General features: G+C 47.5%; 1 protein-coding gene across 1 annotated transcript in view; it reads right to left on the bottom strand.

Annotated features, from left to right (window-relative positions):
* Nucleotides 1-7,528: 7,528 nt before the first annotated feature.
* The window catches only part of DDC (dopa decarboxylase), a 76,047-nt gene continuing 69,244 nt past the window's right edge, over nt 7,529-14,331 (bottom strand). The window contains exons 13-15 of the mRNA XM_082661882.1: nt 13,994-14,095; nt 10,490-10,697; nt 7,529-7,909 (exon numbers count right to left, since the gene is read on the bottom strand). Of these exons, the coding sequence (XP_082518008.1) occupies nt 7,896-7,909; nt 10,490-10,697; nt 13,994-14,095 (324 nt within the window). The 3' untranslated portion in view covers nt 7,529-7,895. The remainder of the gene's footprint in view (nt 7,910-10,489; nt 10,698-13,993; nt 14,096-14,331) is intronic.

Raw genomic sequence — 14,331 nt, 5'->3', positions numbered from 1 at the left:
CGTGCGTGCATTCATACGTCTGTACGAGCGTGAGCGTGCGGCGGGGCGGAGGAGCGCGGCGGGGCGTGAGCGCACGGTGGGCGGGGCGCGAGCGCACGGTGGGCGGGGCGCAGGGGCGGGGCAGCGCTGCTCCCCCGGGAGGGGTCCGAGCCCCAGGCTCGTCCCCCCCCAGACACGCCCCCAGGCACGCCCCAGGCACGCCCCCGAGGCTCCGCGGCCGAGCGCCCCTACAGGCGCGTACGTAGGTGCGCGCTTGCCCCTCGGGAGGGGCTCCTCCCCCACACACATTTTTAAACCATATCGGGGAATTGAAATCTGCATCTCGGTGCCGGAGCGTCCCTTTCCTCCCTGCTGCCCTGGGGACACGGTCCTGGAAGACCGGGAAGCGCGCCCTTCTTCCAGCGGACTGTGTCCTGGGGCAGGACGAGGAACGGAATAGCCCTCACAGCGGCCTACGGGTCGTTCGTGTCACCGCGTCACCTGGGAAATGTGGAGGTCTGATGGCGTGACCTGAGGGGGTCCCGAAGGACCGTCTTCCCACCTTGTCACCCTGCCGTCTTCCTCCCCGGCTGGTCGCCTCCGTGTCCCAAGGGCGCCCCCAACAACCCAGGGAACCAGCTCACACAACCCTGTTTAAAGCGAGAAGGAGAGGCCGGACTGGGGAAGAACCTTTCCCCTGGGAAAAGGAGGAGCCATTCCTCGGAAAGCCGCAGTGCCTTCTCTCCTTGGCTCCCGGGTCCTGTGGGTACCCCTTCCCCGGAAAGCGAGTGGCACCGGGCATGGAGAAAATGACTGTCCAGGAGCAATTAACAGCACATGACATTGAAATGCAAGACCTAAGAAGTGTGAGGCAAAACATTTAAGACCTTTCTTTTAAGATTTTTTAAAATGGGCACAAACTAAACAAAAGGGAATGATTGGACAATACCTTTTTAAAAATAGACAAGGGAAAATGACAGCTTACAATTCATCTCTTGGCTTAGTAATAAAAGACTTTTTTATTCTAATTCTTCATAATTTATTAATTAATTTGCTAATTATTATAATTACCCAGAATAAAAATAAAAGAAAATGAAAACGAAAACCATTATTATCTCAAGACCAGTTCAGTTGTATGCTTGCTAGCTATTTTTATTTATTTATTTTTTGTAGTACGCGGGCCTCTCACTGTTGTGGCCTCTCCCGTTGCGGAGCACAGGCTCCGGACGCGCAGGCTCAGCGGCCATGGCTCACGGGCCCAGCCGCTCCGCAGCATATGGGATCTTCCCGGACTGGGGCACGAACCCGTGTCCCCTGCATCGGCAGACGGACTCTCAACCACTGCGCCACCCGGGAAGCCCGCTAGCTATTTTTTTTTACTTGTATGTTTAGAAATCACCATATAAATAATCTTTGGGTAATTAGCAATTTTGGGGTTTTTTATCACCAAAATTTTAGTGATAGCATTTTGGAGAATTCATGTAGACCACCGTCTTATCCTCCTAAGAGTACTGTTCACATACTGAAGTACATTTATTGTTGCCGGTATTAAAATTTTTCCAACAAGTGACACTAGCGTTGCCACTTTACTTTTGTGTATTTGATAGAAAAGCATTTCCCAATCCGGCAGTTTTTTGTTCCTGCGTAGCTGGCAAAATCAAACTCAATTCCATACCCCCTCTGAACGTCAACCTCCTCCTCATCTATGAAACAGGAATAAGCATCTCTAACTCAGGATGCTATCGTAAGAGTTATGATTAATATGAGATCTAATGATTAAATTATCAAAGCAGGAGCTGGCACATTGCAGACATTCAACAGAAGCTGTGATGCTATATTTATTGCTACTATTAATGCTATTTGGGGGATCCAAACCCTTAAGCCATAGCAAGACTTTTTCTTCTTTTACAAACGGGATATTTTAGAATAATGTTATAACACTTTAGCATAATTTGTAGGAGTTTAGCACTTGAACTATGCAGGTCTTAAACTTTCCTTCTGAGACCATAGGTTGTTTTGTTTTGTTTTCTCCTGGGGAGAAATTTTTGAACCTGCAAGGGAAGAAGTTTTCACTTACAGCAAACAGAGCGCCAGTTCTTGGCGTAAGGGATTCTGGGAGCTGGCTGCTCATTTCCATATTCATGAATATTATAAACATGGTCTCCAACAAACGCCAATGCACACTTCAGTGATCTCATTTGTTTTTGAGCGGAGGGAGACTATGGCCCTAAATAATGTGCATCCCCGTGTACAAGGAGAGTCACTTTAATTTTAAAAGAGGTGTGTTTGTAGGTCCAAGGAGGTGGATGGGGTAGAGGGGATGTGGAAGCAGACAGGACAAGAGTAAATTCCTTCTTGGTGGGACTCCTGAGTGTGGCTAGACTCTGACTGATGTACAGCGTTAAGGAAGAAGGCAGAATGAGGATGGAGGACCGAGGGGATGGGTTCCTGCCTCCATCGGAGGAGTAAGGGGTGTGTGGACATGGAGTGACTGAGATATGCAACGCCAGCAAAAGGTTTTCCCTGACTGCACTGAATGACCCGCGAGGGCTCTGATGGGCTCCCTGGCATCACCATCATAAACAGAGCTGGTGAGTGGGGAGATGGGCCTCCCCTGAAATGGGGAGGGCAGAGCCGGGAAGGAACCATCTGCTTCGGTTGTTTTCCTCCAGAGCGTCACTGCCAACCTGAGTCCGTACTTCTGGTGCTTCCGGTTTGATACCATATGTTGTGAGTTGAATCGTATCCCCCCAAAAGACATGTCCACGTCCTACCCTCCAGTACCTGTAAATGTCACCTTGCTTGGAAACAGGGTCTGTACAGATGTAATCGAGTTAACACGAGGTTATACGGGATTGAGATGAACTCTAATACAGTGTGACTGATGTTTTTATAAAGAAGAAGAGTAGATACACAGAAGACAACCAAGTGAAAACAGAGGCAGAGGTGGAAATTATGCAGCCACAAGTCAGGCAACATCTGGGGTGCCAGAGGCTGGAATAGGAAAAGAGGGATCCTCCCTGGAGGCTTTGGAGGGAGCATGGCCCGGCTGACACCTTCACTTCCGGATCCTGGCTTCCAGAACTCTGAGAGAGTAAATTTCTGTTCCTTTTAGCAGCCCTAGGAAACGAACACAATGTATTGCTATGGCAGAGGGGTGGTGGAGTCAGCTTTCCAGAGTTCAAATCCTGGCTCCACTACTCATGATCTAATTCCAAGGGCAGCTGGGAGGATAAATGGACTTGACATCTGAAGGGCATTCAGACCAGAGCCTGGCCCCCGGAAACACCACCCAAGTGTCAGGCGTTGTTATCGCAGGGCGAGCCCTTTGCTCAACACGGGTTGCCCAGATTAGAGCTTGTCACTGAAAAATAACCCATGCTGATGGTGGTGTTTCTGCTTTGTAATTTAGCCAGATTCTCTTATTTTCATAGACTGTTGGAATCTCAGATACAGAAGAGAGCTTAATGGTCATGTACTGTAGGTTTCAGTCCCTTGGAGATGTTTCCTGCACCATTTCTCAACAGTTGACTTTCCTGTCACCAATGAACACCCACAGTGGTGGAGAATTTACTGCCCTGTAAGAAAACACATTCTGTTTGACGACTGACTGATTTTCACGTTGGAAAAATCTGTCTCCCTCTGTACCACTTGCTCTTTGGAGAGGCACAAAGTCCCTTCAAGTCAGAGTGAGTGTAAAATTTGAAGACAGCTACCAAGTAAGGCCTCTCTGTGTCTTTCCCAGTAGACATCCTGCGTTTTAACCCTCCTCATGTGACTTGGTTCCTCTGTGACACCCGGGGATATTGCCATCACTTACCTGTGGCGGGGTCTGGATTTGACTTCAACCTTCTGGGTGTTTTGGGATCCATCCAATTTGCATCTCTGCCTGTATCACACTCAACTGTCTCTGAAGTGGTAGTTCCAAATTTATCCAGTTTGTGCAAGCAAATTACTCTTACTGCTTTCTTATTAATTTTTTCTATTACTTATTACAAGTATAGGTGATGATACTGAAGAAATAGATTTCAATATCAAATTCAGTAAAAAAAAAAAAAGCAAAAAAAGATTTGATATTTAGGGATTTACATGATTCAGAGAAGCAATAAAACAATCCTTAGCTCAAAAAGTCATCGGGCAATTTCCATTCCTTGCCTCAAAAACAGGCTTTCTGAAGAAAAGATCAGCAATATTTGTTGCTAATTTGCTGAGTCTGTTGGACTCCCAGGTTAAGGGGCACAGGTGTGAAGTCGATGGATGACTGATACCCGCTTCCTCTGGGGTCTTCCTCTGTTTCCCCTGTGATGATCAGGGGGCCACCCAGTGACAAACTGCCTCTTCTTTTTAAAATTTATTATTTTTTAATTGAATTCTTATTTTATATTGTGGTAGAGTTGATGTACAATGTTGTGTTACTTTCAGGTGTACAGCACAGTGATTCAGTTATGTTAAGTTATATTCTTTTTCAGATTCTTTTCCCGTATAGGTTATTACAGAGTATTGAATAGAGTTCCCTGTGCTATACCATTGGTGCTTGTTGGTTATCTACTTTATCTATAGTAGTGGGTGTGTGTTAATCCCAAACTCGTAATTTATCCTCCCCCCACCCCCACTTTTACCCTTTGTTAACCACAAGTTTGTTTTGGAAGTCTGTGAGTCTGTTTCTGTTTTGTAAATAAGTCCATTTGTATCATCTTTCTAGATTCCACATATAAGTGATATCATACGATGTTTGTCTTTCTCTGTCTGACTTACTTCACTCGGTATGGTGATCTCTAGGTCCATCCATGCTGCAGCAAATGGCATTATTTCATTCTTTTTTATGGCTGAGTAATATTCCTGCTTCTCCGTTTTATCTGGGCTTTTCTACAGATTCCTCTTGTGACTGGCATGGAGTCAGCCGCCTGGCAGTCTCTGGTTTCAGGAAGTTTGGCTGTTTGCTGCACGTCAGGGAGGACGCATATGATTCCAGGAGATCCCTTAGGTCTGATACTATAAGAACTATGTATTTGGTCTGTGTCCCGGTTCCTGACACAGAGCTCCTAAATCCCTTGGGATCTGTGGGTAACAGGAACCTCTTTTGTTCTAAGGAGGCTACTCTTGGCAGGTCCCTAGAGAAGGTAAGGCTGGAGGCGGTCACCATGGTGAGAGGGTTGGAACGTTTAGCCCCATCCCAGCCCCAACCTTGGAGCAGGGAAGAGGGGCCAGAGACTGAGTGAATCACAATGGCCAATGACTTAATCAACCAGTGATTTACTGGAACCCCCATAAACATCCCTAATCGACAGGGTTTGGAGCACAGGTTGGTGAGCACATCAGGCTGCTTGGAGAGTGTGCCCTCTGGGAGGGCATGGGAGCTCCCCACCCCCTCCCAATGCCCTGCCCTATGCCTCTCTTCTTTCTGGCTGTTCCTGAGTTGTATCCTTCATAATAAACTGGTAAACGTAAGCAAAGTGACTTCCTGAGTTCTGTGATCTGTTCTGGCCCATTGTAGACCCTGATGAGGGCATGATGGGAACCCCCAGTCTATAGCGAGTCAGTCAGAAGTACAGGGGGTCCCGGGCTTGTGGTGAGGTGAGAGTGTCTTGTGGGACCAAGCCTTTAACCTGTGCAGTACGACACTCACTCCAGGCAGGTGCTGTCAGACAGATGGAGAAGTGATGTTAGAAAAGACTCCATGTCTTTGGTGCCAGGAGGGAAAACCCTTTCATTTGGTGTCAGAAGTGTCATAAGTAAAAACTGTTTTGTTGGTATCAAGAGGTTAGTTGTGTCCAGATTGATCTGGGATTTTCCCAGCACTAACTGGAGGTGCCTGTTATTGGGAGATGCTATCTGGTTCCAGTACCAGTGGTGGTCTGTGTGCTACATCATGACACTAGATTGAATATAGGCTTAGATGAAGATGCTGCACAGATGGATTAGGCTGTGTAATTCAGACCCTCAAAAACTTCCCCCCATTGGGCTATTTGGGGATTGTCTGGTTAGGGTCAGGGTCCAGGACTGTACCCTGGGAGGCGAAGGCGGGCTTCTCCCAGAAGGAAGTGAATGTCCTCACTGCCAGTTATCCTGAGAAAAGGCTCATCCCAGGGAGCAGACAGCACACTTGACAGCAGAGGGGGATGGGGAAGGGTGCTGCATTCCAGTCCTCATGCGGACAAGTCACTAGGCCTCTTGATGTCTCAGTTTCCTCATCTATAAAATGGGAAGAATAGTTGAGGACCTTAAAATAAGTATTAAATAAGTTAATATTACAAATATTTACAACGGTGCCTGGCATAGAGCACATGGCAGGAGGATGTGTGTTAAATAAACTGGGGGGAAGTATGTGCTCCTGTTTCTAGGCTGAGTGGTTTGGGGTCTGATGGCTATGTTATGGAGATGCCTAGAGAGGTCTGGAGGTGGGGTGAATTGTCATGAGTTACCTAGAAATGAGCCAGAAGTCGGGCAAGCTTCTATCCCTGCTGGGTCTACACCTGAGCTGATGTCTGAGAATCCCCGACAAAGTAATCCAGCCCGTTCAGAGAGGGGCTCTTCATCATTCAACTAACTTCCTGCCCCCTGTCTGTGCACATCTCCCAGCAGCAAACCTACTGTCATCTGCCGCCTGGTCTCCTGCCTCGAACTAAATCTCAGTCCTCACAAAGTGCATGTGTGGATGGGCTGGGTGGAGCTGCTCCCAAAAGGCCGAGGGCTGCATGGGTGACTCTGTGGCTCCATCTGGGGGCCCTGTGGTGATCTCAACTCAAGAGCACACTCAGGTGCAGACAACCTCACTGTAAAATGTAGGCACCTCAGCCCCGACGCAGTGGCCTGATCACTCGGCCTCCTACAGCTCCTAATGCGGGGGCCCCAGTGGGTCCCAGTGGCCCGTCCCCCATCCCCGCACCGTGCTGGAGGTCAGGTCTGCTCCACTGATGGGTAGAGAACAAACCACCTGACCAAATGAGATGGGGACCACATGGCATCTGACATATTTCCAGATTTCCGAAAAACAGATCATTACATCACAGAGATAACAGAGGTCTTTGAAATTCACATATCCATATTAATAATCCAAGGACGCATTCTGAGAGTGTTTTTGATAATTCTATAGTTTCCAAATGACAAGAACTAGTCTTGGGACTAAAATACACGTTTCTAAGAACAAAAATGATTTCACATAAAGATTGGTTATTTGGATAAAAACTGCATTTTCTTGGTATTTATGTGTAAAGAGCATCTTCAGGTGTTTATTAGTCATGATACCACAGGGCAGGTGCACTGATCAGATGAAGAAACCAAGGCTTCCAGAAGCCTTTTCCATCACACCAGCAGAACTTGCTCTCTGGCTGTGTCTTGGTTCTGAATTCATTTCTTTAGAAGTTGGAGTCATCTCCAAATAAAACTTGTGTATTGTTATTGCATCAGGAGGAGTGCCTGACATATACTAGGCACTCCATAAACATTTGCTGACTAAATGAATACCGTTTAAAAATATCCAAGAATGCCGCTCAATTTGCTACAATGTAGAACAGGATGCTTACCAGACACAATTACCGTTACACTTCACGTTGTTTATTAAGCATTAAGTCACATGACAGAACAATTTAAAGACCATGGATATAATCTCAAGTCCCATGATTATAAATCGCGCCGGAAAATATTTCAATAAGCCTTTACCACCACTGACAACTTCAGGGGCACAGAAACTGATGATTTTTTAATCAACAAAAGTCACAGCCAAATAATGAATAAAAGCTATATCCACTGGGGTTAACTTATAGCAAATATTTCTTCATTGATGAGAGGCTGAAAAGGTGTAATCACGAGGTTCTTTCTGGATAACTTTGGAGAAAGAAGCATGGGCCACATTCAGACTTGGTTCCATGGAGCTGGGATGATACATCTTTTCCTCTCATTCCAGTATTCAGATCACTTCAGGTTTTGATCTCTACAGGGAAAAAAAAGAACATGAATATATGGCTGTATTCAAAAAAATGCAAAAATCATTTCTGCCACTGAGATCAGCAAACACTACAAATCAGGCTTTCTTCCCCCGGGAGAGGCTTTTACCAGTACAACACTGATTACATGCAATAAACATTTGGAAGACTTAGCACTGTACATAACACAAAATAAAACGAAAATTAAGTTAAATACTTTTAATTGTTTACTGAGCTCTTAATATGTGCTTATGTCTCTTTTAGGCACTGTATAATGTACTGCTAGAAGAGGACAGGCTGCTAAATGAGAGAACAGCTTAGACTGTGTCCAGAGGACGTGGAGAGAAGGCGTTTGTCACTGCATTCATCAAAGCTGTAGCAGTGGTTACTGCGACCATCTCCATCTCCATCAGACTCTTATTCATCTTTATTTCCCCCAGATTTTGCACAGTTCCTGGCAGAATGGATGCCTGTTGGCTAAATGATTGAATAGATTAGTTTGATCATGCTGTAATAAAGTAATATATATATAATAGGTTATATATCACATTTAAAAAGTGATTTTTAAAGGATTCAACCGACTGGTTGATTGAATCAGGCTACTGTGGGTAAACTTGGCCAAAATACTCATTATCATCTTTTTCGTTTTCTCCGAGCTTGTACCTTTAACAATGAAGCAAATAACACCTAATTTTAAAATACTAAATAAAATAGTGTAATTGCACACACACACACACACACACACACACAAAATGGAAAAATTAGAACTTTGTATACTCCTCATTTGAACACAGAGAAGGAGTATACTCTTTCTCCAACTGTACAATGGAAAAGAGTTTGAACTGGAAGAAATGAGTTTTTATTGCCAATCTGGCTTCTCTATGATAAATTTTATTAATGTCAACTAGAATCTTGGTCCAATTTCCTACCTTTTGTCAAATAGAAATAGTTCCTTCTTTCTCTCAGAACTGTGACCAGTGGATTTGACATAGCCTTACATAAGCACCAGTAAAACCAAGGTGTTAAGATGTTCATCACTCTAATTAATCTGACCAAAACAACATACATGCATGGCGATTTACTATTGTATCCTACATTTTTAAAAAATTAAATCCTTTCATTTTTAGCTCTGCAATTCATAGCAAGTATAATGACTCCACAGTAATTGTGACTTCTGTTGGAAACGTGCCTCTGTTTCTGATCATTTTTCTGAGCTACAGTCTCTTTCTGTGTTGTTTGGGGCATATGGGAATAAGATATGATGAGATACACAAACAGAGGGCTGCAGAAATGTTCCTCAGCAGCGTTTGCCTGATGCAATTCTGTTTTGAATATATCTTATTCCCCTCCCCCACACACACACACCCACCACACACACTCATGCTTATTGCGGAGCAGTGGAATAATCTGGAACTACGGGCCTCTCCCCAACACCTTTCAGAGATGCTCAAGCTTGAACTGTGGCATTGCTCTGGGAAGGGTGGCCCCTCAGCTTACGAGCATCCGACCTTTAGGAAAGGGCTTTGCCGAGCCAGGAGGAGGACCTGGTGTTTCAGGACATGTCCTGACAGAGGAGGTGGGTCTCTGACCTCACAGGTCAGAAGCCTGGATGGACCTCTCACATAAACGTAACAGTATTTAGCTTTTGATTTTTTTGAGCACTGTAGTATCTCAGATATTCGCAGTTAAAATTAAGAGCCCAGAAGATCAAGTTGTATGCAGTCAGTAGACTAATCCCATTGCACACTGAAGTTCTGCATCCCCCGTGGGTGACGACAGATGGGCAGTGAGCAGGAAGAGAGAGAAAGAGAAGCAGAAGTTCCCACCACCTGCCTCCTCAATTTGCTACAATGGGGCGAAAGGCAAAAAGACAGAAAGCAAGACGGTGGACAAACTCTAGTGGAACGATTCCTAAGATAGCTTAATGCCGAGGCTCTGAAGACTCTTATGGTTCAATAGACATCATTCCAACCTGTTGCCAACACTGCCTTTGTGCAGATATTTTCCTTAGAAGTCGCCTGCCCACTGTCTTCAGGGTTCCTGTAACTGATGCCCAGTATTCTAGACATTTCCTTTCTCTGAACCATCATGAATTTGGTCCTAGCCAGCAGTCACGTCAAATTCCTTTTTGAATGTTTTCATTCATTTTCAGTTATCTACCGTTTGCCAGTTTAATGTATAAGCTTGTTGTGATCGTAAGTTGCCTCAATGCAAACTGAAGAAAGCTGAGGGGAAATCATAGGCATATGTGATTGACGGTCTCGAATAAAAGAATACAAAGCAGAAATCTATCAGAGTTACTAAAGCTTCACTACAGGCTATGTTCCTTCCACTTCTCCGGACCAGACAGGGCCTGGTTGTTGTTTTTTCTTTTTTAATGCAGAGTATTTTATTTTATTTTATTTAGCTTTTGGCCGCGCTGTGTGGCACGCGGGTTCTTAGTTCCCCAACCAGGGATCGAACCCGTGCCCACTGAATTGGAAGTGTGGAGTCCTAACCACTGGAGCACCGGGGAAGTCCCGATAGGGCCTGGGTTTAGCCCCCTCTTTATATGGTGGAGGAAATCTGGCCCCCGCAGCATGGCTTACCGCCTTTTTCCTCCTTCTGTGCTCCCAGCAGGTCGGTCGCCAGCCCTCGGATGTGCTCCCAGGCCAGCTGCACGTGGGCCGACTCCACCGTGCGTGAGCAGATAGCAAAACGCAGCACGAACTGGTCTCTCAGGTGACAGGGAACCAAGTGGATTTTCCTGGCACTGTTTATTCTTTCCAGAAGAGCTTCGTTCAGTCTGTTGGAGCCCTGCAGGGATTGAGAGAGAGGGGCAGTGCTCAGATCTGCGGGGACCCAAACACTCACCACCAAGTGAGGCCCGGGTGGGTGACACAGCCCCAGATCAGTGAGGGAGTCACCTCACCACTGGCCTTTCCTCTGCAATGGTAGAAAATTCAACTAAGTAATCATGACATGGCCCTGAAAGACGGCAGCCCTCCCACAAGACAACTTCTTCATGTTCTAGTGTGCTGTCAAAAGATGAGCCTTCCGTGATCCAGGTTTTTAAAGAAAAATGAAGATTCCTAGACATGTTATCTACAAATTCATGAGCTTAAAGAGCAGAACTGTTTAACGGCACCAGTGAAGAGAAAGCTTCAGAGGAATTCTCAACAATACAGTAAGTCCCCTACATACAACTTTCAAAGATGCAAACGTGCACGTCCAATCACGTAAGTTAGCTCACGTGTCTCGCGTACGTCGTCAAGTGCGTGCATCCTCTACAAGTGGTTGTGCGTCTGTGTACTTTACTGTACAGTACTGTCCAGTGTACGGTAGTACAGTATCTTTACTTCAAGCCCAGGATGTCTGCAAGCAAGCCTAAGAGCAGTGGTATACAGCCAGCTGTGTTAGTCGGGTGCCTAGGCTAACTTCGTTGGACTTACGGTCAAATTGGACTTACGAATGTGCTCTCTGAACAGAACTTGTTCCTATGTAGGGGACTTACCTGTATAGAAAATGAAGCGTAATAGCCAACTGCTTGCTAGGATCTGGGAAAACTGTCCATGAACTATGGACCAAAGGACCACTGGTGGATCTCCCTCTGGAAAGGAGCAGCCCAGCAGCCTTGGGCAGGGAGACGGGGGGCCCACGCCTCACACTAACTGGACCAGATGGGAGGCGTGTGTCACACAGAACTGGGAGCCGTCCCTCTCCTGCCCGGTCAGCCTCGTTGTTCCTCATAGCTACCCCAGCCCTCTCGGTCTCCATTCTGTTCCCAGGCAGTGACTCCACCCCCACACGCCTTATAGTTGCTGCAGAAGGGCCTGGAAGTGGGGCCGAGTCCTGGGTCATGTGACCCTCAGTGGGTTACACTGTTCCTGTTCTTGCTTCATCTCAAGGGCAGGGAGGATTGTGGGAAGGGAAGCGTCCTGGTCGTCCGGATGCCAGACACCGGCCTCGTGTCCGTGCAGGGCCTCCAGGCCGCTGGATGATGGCCTGCACGGGACTCCAGCTGATGCCCCGTGGACAGTGCATGAGCCAAAGGCCACTCAGAAACTGCTGACATGCACCGGGTCCAGACAGAGCCAGACCTGCTCGAGGATGAGGATGAGAAGGTGGTACAAAAGGATGGAATTTCACCAGGAAGTCTTCACAGGAGAGCAAACACCTGAAAATTACGTATGTAGGAAGTAAAAGCAAGTCACTTGGGAAAAATTTGCTTGCCATTTTCTAATGGATTGGACAAGATATATTTTCTACGAGCTAGAGGCAAAGAGCCCAGCAGAGAAATCCGTCTGAGATGTAACAACAGAAGTAACGGCAAAGACGGACTGAGCAGGTGCAGAGTGGGATCAGGGAGGCTGGCTGAGAGGAGGCGGAGGAAGGAAATTGATGCCATGGCAACAGCTTATCCACTTCAGGTCAGATAAAGACCACGCACACGTTGAGCCATGGATGATGGAGAGGACTTGACATCCAGAATGGGCAGCCACGGGGCAAAGAAGAGAATAATGAGATAGCAGATGTGGGGAACAGAAAAGTGAGCCAGGACGCCTGGATAACTTCCTCCCTGAGAAGAAAACTGGATTCGTGGAATGGAAGTAACAAGTTTCACAAAAGACATATTTCGCTTTCTGAAAAGCCCCTGGGCGGGAGGGCACACCATGCTGCCCAGGAGAAGAGTGGGAAGGGCACACACAGGTGGCTTCGGTACCCTTGTAAATGAGCAGGAGAAAATAAAAGCCTTGACTTTGACACATTTCACGCAGTGAAATAAGCCATTCACAAAAGACAGCATATTGACGATCCCGTGGATATGACTGTCCAGAGCCGACAGATGCATAGGGACAGGAAACGGGTCCGTGGACCGAAGGATGGAGGCTGGGGTGGCTGCTGGTGGGTGTGGGCTCTCTTTGGGGGAAAATGAAGATGTTCTGAAGTTAGCTTGTTGTGAAGCCTGTGCAACCCCGTGGATAGTCTAAAAATCATTGAAATGTATACTTTGTATGGACAAAGTGTATGTCACGTGGATTGTATCTCAATAAAACGGCTAAAAATTAAAGAATTTAAATCCTACAGGAACACTGGCAGTAGAAGCAAAAACAACTGATTGATGGCTAGCAAGTCAAAGCACACTTGCCCCCAACGCCAGCGCGGACGGAACTGCCCCATCCGGTCACCCTGGGGACTCTGCGCCAGCCTCTGCACACCTGTGCTCAGGCGTCTCTGAGTGACGCGCTGCAGGGACCTCACGTCTCCCTGCCAGCTCTTGTGTCAGGACTCTGCTCTCTCTCTCCTGCTTCCAGGCTTTTCCATGGCTGGTTCCTGCCAGCATTCAAAGCCCCAAGAATCGCTGAGGGGAAAGGAAGGGGGAGCGAAGGGCCACGTTTGGATGGGCAGCACCTTGCCAAGGCGACTGAGCCCGTGGTTCCTTCTCCTGCTGCCCTCTGTGGACTCGGACAAGAAGGCCTGTGGGTGGCGTCAACTCTGCAAACAGAAAGCTAGCCGGAGAGCAGGCAGGGCGTTAGGCCCCAACCCGGCATCCTTCACACAGGGCAGGTTACTAAGGGGCCTGTGCGTGCAGCTCCTCTTGGGGTCTTCGGAGCAATGTGGTCATGATTCCCAGCAAAGGTGGCTGAGGCCCTCAGGCAGCAGAATTACAGAGCCCCAGGGACCAGCAGTCCTCCAGCCCCTGTATAAGCACCGGCAGCCTGAGGGCCATGTAGGGGTCAGCGGGTCCCGGGTGGGCCCGAGACTGGCTTCTCACAGGCTCCCAGGTGATGCCCATGCTTGTCTGGGGACCATGCTAGGACCAGTGAGCCCGTGGGTGGGTCAGTCCTTGGAGGGTTCCAGTGGCAGGGATGGATGGATAGAGAAGATGGCAAGCATCCTCGGGCCGGGTCTACACAGGCAAGAAGTCTGAACACCAGTGAGAAGAGTAGGTGTCCCGGCAGGGAGGTGGGAACAGCAGGCTGGAAAATTCGGGGGGAATCCACGGTCTCTGGGGAGCTCGGGCGGGTTTTGGAGCATGGACATAACGAATGAGAGTTTCCTCTCTGTCCTACTCAAAGAAAATTCAGACAACTAAGTCGACTTAGACGTACCTTTAGCCGGAAACAGACCAGCCCCAGAGTGACTTCCGCACAGATTTCAAAGCGGGGATCCTGGTGCACCAAAGCCTCGAATTCGTGGGACAGCTGGACGTGCTGCAAAGGGAAGGGACATCTGTCTGAGTTTCTCATCACCGCTTGGTTCAGAGCTTAGCCACCTAAAACACCATATCAGACCACACGTGGAACATGATTCGTTGATAAGCTGTGGCCATTTTCCGCAGCACTGATGTCACCCACTCCCAGCTTTCCCCGTGCAGCTTGAGAAACTGGCTGCCAGGAGAAAAGGGCGGAAGTCTTCAGAGAAACACCCCTTGTCATCTTCTGCTCAG

This window comes from Grampus griseus (genome assembly GCF_964374135.1).
Source record: "Grampus griseus genome assembly, chromosome: 9".
Classification (NCBI taxonomy): Eukaryota; Metazoa; Chordata; class Mammalia; order Artiodactyla; family Delphinidae; genus Grampus; species Grampus griseus.
The sequence above is the reverse complement of the archived record's forward strand: the minus strand, read 5'-3'. Positions and strand labels throughout refer to the sequence as shown.